This window comes from Passer montanus, unplaced genomic scaffold (genome assembly GCF_014805655.1).
Source record: "Passer montanus isolate IOZ18808 unplaced genomic scaffold, ASM1480565v1 scaffold42, whole genome shotgun sequence".
Lineage (NCBI taxonomy): Eukaryota > Metazoa > Chordata > Aves > Passeriformes > Passeridae > Passer > Passer montanus.
Window position 1 is genome coordinate 4,248,442 of NW_024369041.1, and position 8,402 is coordinate 4,256,843.

The following is an 8,402-nucleotide window of genomic DNA, read 5'->3' on the forward strand; positions in this document are numbered from 1 at the left end:
AGTACTTTAGAAAGAGCTCTGTAAATTTCTATTCACAAACAAGAACAGAGGAGAGACAAAAAGTAGCCAAATAAATTATACAGCAAAAAGATGGAAATACAGACATCTGTATTTGTGTATGCACAATTTTATGTAAATACAGACATCTGTATTTGCACATGCCAGGCCTTGTGCCTACTGCAGACCAACAAATCTACCAACATTAACATTAACTATCTTGGATATGAGAATATTTCCAGCTGAGAGGTTAAATCTGCACATCCAACATGACTTGGGAAGCAGCAGGGAAGAGCAGAGGCATTTTCAGCAGCTGCTGAGAGATGGAATTCTAGAGTCAACAGAGAAAATGTACCACCAGAGACAGCAGCAGAAGTTTCCTCATTTCTAGTCTTCCTTAGCACCTTTTACAACATTTACAGTTCTGTTCCCCCCAGCTCAACCTAGGAAGATGGTGGGGGATAGCACTGCTACTAGTATGCACTGCTATGGCCTTACTACTTAAATATGGGGAAAACAGAAAGGAAGATGAAGGAAAACCATGAAATCCCTCTAGTTGCAGTAAAGGAGATCGTTGATGAAATAAACAAAACAGAAACTGTCTAAATAAATATTTGCACATCTTCAGCTATGCTCTCCACTCATTTCTGAAAGCAGTTGCAGCAGAATCCTCTCTGCAATTCCCTAGCAGAAGGAAACTGTTATTACAGGAGGGTTGCAGACTGCAGGTCCCTGGAAATCAGGGTAGATTGCTGTGGGGTCTCAAATCACAGCATGACTTAGCAGGGAGTCCCTCTTTGCATTTCAAAATTTGCTTAGACATTGTGCCACAAGCCTCCCCCTGGTAAGTTTAATTCTTTACCTGACTTTCCTCATGGCTTTTTCCATTTTCTAGCTTTGCAATGGGCTTAGGTTTCCTCAGCTTTAAGTTGCCCATTTCAGGCTTTACAGTGCAGTCAGTTAACACCTGCTGCTTGTGCTGCTGGGTGTCTTGCAAAGGCAGCTGCCTTTCCTCTAAGACAGCAGAGTTGTCCGGGTAATTTTCTTTGTTATCATCATCTCTGTAAGAAAATAAAATTTAAATGCATCAGGCAGGTTTTCAGACATCTGTCAAAACATTATGAAGGAAGAAGAGCAACAAGTTCTTAGCTATTTATGGCATATTGCTTTTACTAAATTTAGTGGTCTACACATCAGTTAAGGATCTAAGCTACTGTTAGCATTATCACACACTCAACTGTGGAGCTACTTAAATGTTTGCTTTAGAAGCACTCTTGGGCTTCTGACCTACAGTTCACATTCCCAAATAAAATCTGAAACTGTCTTTTTCATGCAGAAGACTTCCCCCACCCAATGATTCACAGTAAGCTATAACCTCACAAAAAATTCAGCACAGACAGTAACTCCTCTCAACAGCACACTTCCCTTCTGTTGGTCTCTGGATGTGAGGGCCATTGCACAGAGGGAAGGAGGAAGCCACTCAAGGTCTGAACAGCCAGGGATGTGTTTGGAGAAAACATCCACCTGTGTAAGAGACACCTGGTGCCTTGAACAGACACAGTTACTCGTGGATGCTTAATCTGGGACCTGGGACAGGCATTTCCAATCCCCGCCCAGACTACAGTGTGCAAGCTCTCTCCAAGGGGACCTTGCTGGTGTCACCCACACCAGTCACTCCATCCCCACCAGCTCTCATGCCTTCCATGATGAGCACCACGAAGTCACCGCAGTGCAGGAGGCAGCGCTGCCTCAGGAGCTGGCAGTGGCACTGCTGCTCCAAAATCCCTGCCTGGAGCTTGGGGTTCAGGTGGGATTTCAGATGTCAGCTCCAGCTGGCAGCATCCTAATGGTCAGCTGGGAGATGACCTCTCTCCTGGTGTGAAACTTCCACGGCTGAGAGAGTCAAGGCTATTGAATTAAATCCCCTTGAGATTAATTCTTTTTTTTTTTTTTCCAGAAAGCATAACTTGCTAGTTCAATGTTTTGGAGTCAAGGCTATTGAATTAAATCCCCCTGAGATTAATTCCTTTTTTTTTTTCCAGAAAGCATAACTTGCTAGTTCAATGTTTTCTCCTAAGGATTTTGAGCTGCCAAACTCACTTTCCATCTGTGGCCCATCAGCATCCAGATGGATGCTTGCAGGGTGCCTGTGGAGTTGAGCACCATTGCTGCCCATGCCTTCTGCAAGCAGGCTCCAAGGCAGTTGTTATAGTTACAGCTTTATAGCCCACGGGCACCCCAACAGTGTGCACCAGTGTTGATAATTTTGAGGTATCCTCTGATTTTAAGATCTTCCTGAAAGGTTAAGTTGCACACCCTAGCAATCAATATGTACTAACATAGCCATGAGAGAGGCATGCCTCAAGAATACTTCAGTTAAATTACAATTTAAAGGATTTCTGTTTCCCGGACACACTCATCAATGAGCACATCCTTGCACAGTTGCAAAACTCTGCTTACTACTGCTTTGCACCAGCTGCTGTACAGTAAAATTTGGTGTATAAGCACCACAGCTGCATCTGAATGACAGGAGAATGATGTGAACTTAAGAATACAGACCACAATGTATTTACTTACATAATAGCAACAGTAAATAATCTTCATATTGATCACACAAAAGTGCACGAGATAAACACATAGAATACATACAATAAATACATTCCCAGAAATACTAGCAGCTTTTGCAGGCAACAACCCTGAAATTCTGCATTCCCTTGAGAATAAAGGTTTCTTTCTAGTGTTTTAACAGAAGCAGTCACAGCTTCACTTGCTGCCAATGGATTTCAGACAAAGTTTGCAGGAGAGTACCTGGGACTGGAGCTGCCTGCTTGATCTTCATGCACAGAGTCTGAATACCCGTCACACCTTGAAAACGAATACAAGATAATTATTGGTTTTCTGCCAGCTGCAGAAACTTAGCTTTTAGTAACATTACAGTGCAGCTCATACTATAAACACATTTCTTCTTCTCCTCACACTTTAGTTAGGGTCATTTAATGCCATAGCTGCTCCATGATAGTCCAAGTCTCAGAGGAAGAAGAAGATTTAGATGTTAAGTGTGCACAATCTGGTATATTATTTTCAGACAAGTGGAAATAATTACAAGGAATTCAGATGTTACCATAAAAATCACAGGAAAATTATGAGAAATTCTGTATTCTAATTGCTTATAGTATACTTCACATTAACCTCAAAAATAATTAGACACAACTAAGGATGTTTTTCTCACAAACTCACAAAAATATTAACTATGATAGATCAATCACCCTTTATGCAGCAGGAAAAAAAAATCCCCAACTAAATAATGAAGTGAGAGTTAGTCTTAAAAAGTGAACTAGCAATATTTTTTAAGAAGCCTGAACAATCATAATCAATTACTTCCTTTAACTTACAAACAAAAGAATTGTTCCAAGGCTGCCTAATCAGAAGAGAAGTCTGGATAAATATGCCAAACCACAGCCACTGAGAGGACACTGGCTGCCTGGCTGAACTTTGCAGGATGATTGAACCTGCAAAGCCCACGGGCAGCCTTTCTTCAGATAAACATGCATCCACAGGCATGCACTCCCAAAATATGCAAACACCAAGCCTGGTATTGCTGGGGTAAAGTCAGGGCCCTCTCCTCACCCTCAGCTCATACTCACAGGGCACAGACACTAAGGAGGCCTGGATCCCTTGAAGTTTTCTGGCAGAGGAATCTCTTCATTATGGGGGAAGCAGCCTGTACTCCTGCTGACTTGTCAATTTTTGAGAACTGCCCCACTTAGAAGAGAGTACCTTAAGTGACACATTCATAGCTCTGCGTTGCAATTTAATGGCAAGGGTTTAATATATTCCTCTTCCCCACCAGTCTTCTGCTGGTGTCTATATCAAAAGTCAGACTGCAGCAGAAAATATTTAAAGGGCCACTCAAGTGTTTACACTTCCTGAATACATCAGCATATGCATGAGAGCATTTGCTGCTCACAACTGGAGCAGAGAACTCCAGTGGCAGATCACCCTAATCACACAATACTCCTGCAATGAGTGCAGCTTTCCCCACATGGCAGAGTGGGATGATGGATGGAAGACAGGGCTTGATGTGCAAAATGGGAAAATTCACTGTAGAAATCTGGGTGCCAGTCACACCTTCCCCTCGGGCCAATACCTGAGTGCCTCATAGGAAGCAGCAAGGGGAGGCACAGGACACACTGGGGGTTTGAATAACAAAGCCCAGTGTGAAAGGAACCAGCAACCTGGCTCTAGAACTAGAAGGAATATTTCACAGAGGTGAAACAACAGAAAGAAAATGCACTGGAAGGAGACAGTGCCAAGGTCAGAGCTGGATGGACAGAGCTCCCAGCACAGACAGACGAGAAGGAGAAGGTGCCACCAGGTGAGGTGTGCACCACGGGCCAAACCATGGCCAGCAAAGTCCAGGGATCCCCTAAAGGGACCAACTCTCCCTCCTGGGTGTGCCTCAGAAGAGGAGGTGGGAGGAAGAAGCTCTGTCACCAGTTTTGCTCCCTCTTCTCTCACTAGTCACCTCACTTGGCGGCCTCCTGAAAAACCACCTTGGCAGTGAGAAACACTCTCTGGAGGGACAATGGATGGCTGAGCACAATGGTCAAAGCAAGTCCAGTGAAGGAGCACTCTCCTTAACTGGGGGAGCTGGGCTGGCTCCACGAGGTGATCTGGAGAGGCACAGCTCCTAACTCAGCACCCAGCAGCTGACAGGAGTCATAAAACAAGACACAACTTATAAACAACATAATGAGTGTGACAAAATGTATTTGAGTAACTGGATGGCAGTAGATAGGAAATATAAGCATTGATGAGTCAGAGAATACAATGACCATCATGAAATTTAAAAGATCCTGAGGAAGTTCAGAAGAAACACACTCTAAAATTTTCCACCAAAATAAATAATAACCAGGAGAGCTCACTCACACAGGACAGTGTTTGAGGTTAGGACCATAGCAGGACCTTTAAAAAGATGGATTTTTGATATGCAAATATCCATCATTAAAACTCCATCATGGAGTTTTCCTACCTTGATTTCTTAAAGAAATGAATCATCTGTGTTCATGCCTCCTGTCTGCACATATCAAAACAAACACGTACACCTTCTTTTCCTCTCACCAGTAACTTGTAAATCTTGTTGTTTATCTTTAGCTGTATTTAATAGATAGGGTGATATTTGAGAGTTTGGTACGTTTTTTGATAGTCTGTGGCCATGTAGCAGAGAGACTTTTCACCAACCAAAAAACCGCAGCAGCATCTTCCTCACTCCTAAACCACCAGAGACTATGCCACAACAGCTGCAGGTCAGAAATCCAAATGGGTTGAGGCTTACATTGGGTAGGAAGTGTCTTTTAACAAAGCCAGTGGGGTGAATCCTCTCTCTTCAGTGCCCAATTCAGCTACTGACTAATGGATATCTCTTGAAAGTAAGAACATCCACTATTGATCTTATGGCACGGGCCAGAGTCAGGTCAGAGCTGGGATCCCAGCCTGGATGGAGTGCTGCTCTGACTCTGGCTAGTACTGCCTCTGTGTTTCTTCCAGGGTCTCTGGGTTAATGGGACCAGCTTCTTCAACTTTCTACCATTTTCACCTTCCCACGGGAGCCATTTCAGACCAGAGTGAGCCCTGCTCCCTTTTGCTGACCTGACCTTGCAGAAGCTCACGTGAGCAGCTCCCAAACCAGGCTGCATGCATAGCTTGCTGGGAGCTTGGCACCCCCAGGCACTTGCCTTGTCTGGAAAAATGTTCCTGAAAGTGCTCTAACACTGACTTGATTCCATTCAGGAAGCCCTGGCCTTGCCTTTGTCACAAATAAAGACAGAAATTGTTAAATGAGGATGCCTAGATGTGCATGGAAAACTCTCTTTCTTCTGCTAAATAAAAATAAATCTATTTTCATCTGTTTTCAGAGATGGCCAACACAAGCAATAAGTGATGAAATCAGTAAGAATTGTGTATCCTCAGCAGCTCTCAAAAGCTGATGTTGGGGGACTGCTCCAAATGAGATTTAGGGAAGACAACTCTGGAAACCAAGTTTGTTCAATGGGACAATGCTTTTCAGATGTCATTGTTCACTCCCTTTGTTTTCTAAAAGCAAATTTCTACCCCTTTGTTTGGGAATATAAGATTTAACATGAAATCCCACAAACAAGAACCAACAGCAGCTGAAATGAGGGAGATCCAACCCCTCTCCATCTCCCCAAGGGCAGGGCTGGCACCACACTCCCAGCTTTTATACCCTCCTGATTTAACATGAAGCCCACAGAGAAAAGCCATCACCTTTGGGTCCCAGAAACCTCGGGGGGAGGCAGGCTTAGGGACTTCTTCAGGGGAATCTCTACAGGAAACAATGGATGTACTTAGGGACAGAGGAAAGGGAAGGAGAAAAAAGGATAAAAAAATATATTATCTGTAATCTGGCTATTTTTCTGTGAAGAGGGAGAAACCCATAATTTTACAGACCAAAATTTATTACTTAACTAACAGGAACAAAGGAAATGAAAACAAACAAGCATGCAAGCAAACAAAAAACCCCTCCATGATTTATTAGCTTCAGCTCAATCTTTCCATATCTGCCCCAGTCACACACAAAGTGTGACTAAATTTAAATATTAAACAAAGCAAGGAAATATAAGCAAATAAAGCAAAGCAATATAACAGAGGGAAATTCTTTAGATCCCTTTGAAATATTACTTTTCCTGCAGAGGTTATGACAACACTTAGAGATGGCTCAGATGATTACAGCTTGGCCTGTTTTCAGAGTGTCCCCTGTCCCCCAGCACTCAGCAAACAGCTCATGTCCAGCTGGGGTGTTTAAATTATGAGCACTTTAGCAGTGTAAAACTCACCTATATACAAACAAATCCATACATCATTTTCCTCCTGAAAAACAACTTGGCTCCTTACTGCTGCAGAATCATCCCCAAAAGCTTTTGAAACAATCAAAAGCATGCAAAGTAAATATGCACAGAACACCAATATTGAAGTGGTTTAGACTAAAATAAGACAAAGACCATTTCATTTGCAATAGTTCCTAGAGGATTTGCCTTTCTAACTTTCTAATGTCCTCCCTTGTTTTGTCTGTAAAACAACAAGAAAAATCAACATATACATCCTCATGATTATGATATATACAAAAGGCCATGTAAGTAGTTTATGGAATAGATAATAAAAGAATGACATTTTTGCTACTTGGCCTGTATAAATAATGTATAGGGATTTTTCAAAATATTTCCTAATGATTTTTCTTTTCCTAACAATGCTTCTGGTAAGTACAGACCATGTGTCCTTAGAAAACAGACATGCTTGTGTTTGACAGGATCATCAGTATCAGAAATGAGCAATATTTTGACGGAGGTTCATCCAACACTGAAAATCATGCACTCAAATGTGTGTGATGTGCACCCAGCATACATTCTCCCAAAAAAGGGATTTCACTGCTAAGTAGTCACAGAGCATTTAAAAAGGCAGCTGCTTTATGCAATCCTTCCCATACAGGCAATAATATATTTAGATTACAGAAAACTCAATCCAAATATATGACAGATAGCTTGGGACTTCTCACATACCACTTACAATTATTCTGCACGGTAACTAAACTCATCATTCCTGTTTAAAAATAAGGACATCTTTAAAGTGTTCACTTACTCTGCTAAAGCTGTCGTGTTGAAGGACTTATCCTGAATGCTGAAACAGAAACAAGAAAACATCAGATAAATCAGCAAGGCAGGCAGGCTCCCTGTGTCCTCCTCAGTTGTAGGAACACATGCACAAACATGGCATTGCGAGGCACGTCTGTGTGCTGCTCTGCATGCACGGCTCTACCTTGGGCTGCTCTGCACATGCTCATAATCAAGGAACCACAGGGATTAGTCCCACAACACTCACAAAGCCCAGCCAGCAGCACCCAGAATTCAGGCAGGGGTGCAGGTAGACTGTGAGGCTCAGGTAGCCTTTCATGGCTGTGACTGTGCTGTTAATAAAGGCTTAGGTTTGCAAACAAGTATTTGTCATTCTATCCTTTTAATATTTGCTCTGTGTAATTGGCTCATCAAATGCAGGATTTTTTTACATAAATAGGGTTGCCCAGCTAGCTGTCTGGAGGTTTTCTTGTTTAGTGGTCTCTTACATGCTCAGTTCATGGCCAAACCACAAGGGATTCTATGAAAAAAAGAAATCTGGCAGAATAGACAGTTCAAGTAGGAAAAGGTTATTAAGCTAACAGCAAGCAGTAGATGAAACCATTCCTGTGAAAGGAATAGGCTGCTGTGCTCCTGCAACAAAACATTTTTGACCTGATGTATTATGTTCAGCAAGGTCAGCTCAGGATATTGCAAACTGCTGGGTTTGAGGCAGCAGCGGAATTCCCCCTCTAAAAACACCCCTCAAATCCAGTGAAT

General features: G+C 42.5%; 1 protein-coding gene across 4 annotated transcripts in view; it reads right to left on the bottom strand.

Annotated features, from left to right (window-relative positions):
* Positions 1-7,805, bottom strand: part of FAM13C (family with sequence similarity 13 member C) — a 51,777-nt gene extending 43,972 nt beyond the window's left edge. For all 4 annotated transcript variants that reach the window (XM_039719646.1, XM_039719642.1, XM_039719645.1 and 1 more), the window contains exons 1-3: positions 7,651-7,805; positions 2,806-2,862; positions 860-1,058 (exon numbers count right to left, since the gene is read on the bottom strand). In XM_039719646.1, coding sequence (XP_039575580.1) covers positions 860-1,058; positions 2,806-2,862; positions 7,651-7,712 — 318 coding nt within the window. In that variant the 5' untranslated portion in view covers positions 7,713-7,805. The remainder of the gene's footprint in view (positions 1-859; positions 1,059-2,805; positions 2,863-7,650) is intronic.
* Between the last annotated feature and the right edge of the window lie 597 nt (positions 7,806-8,402).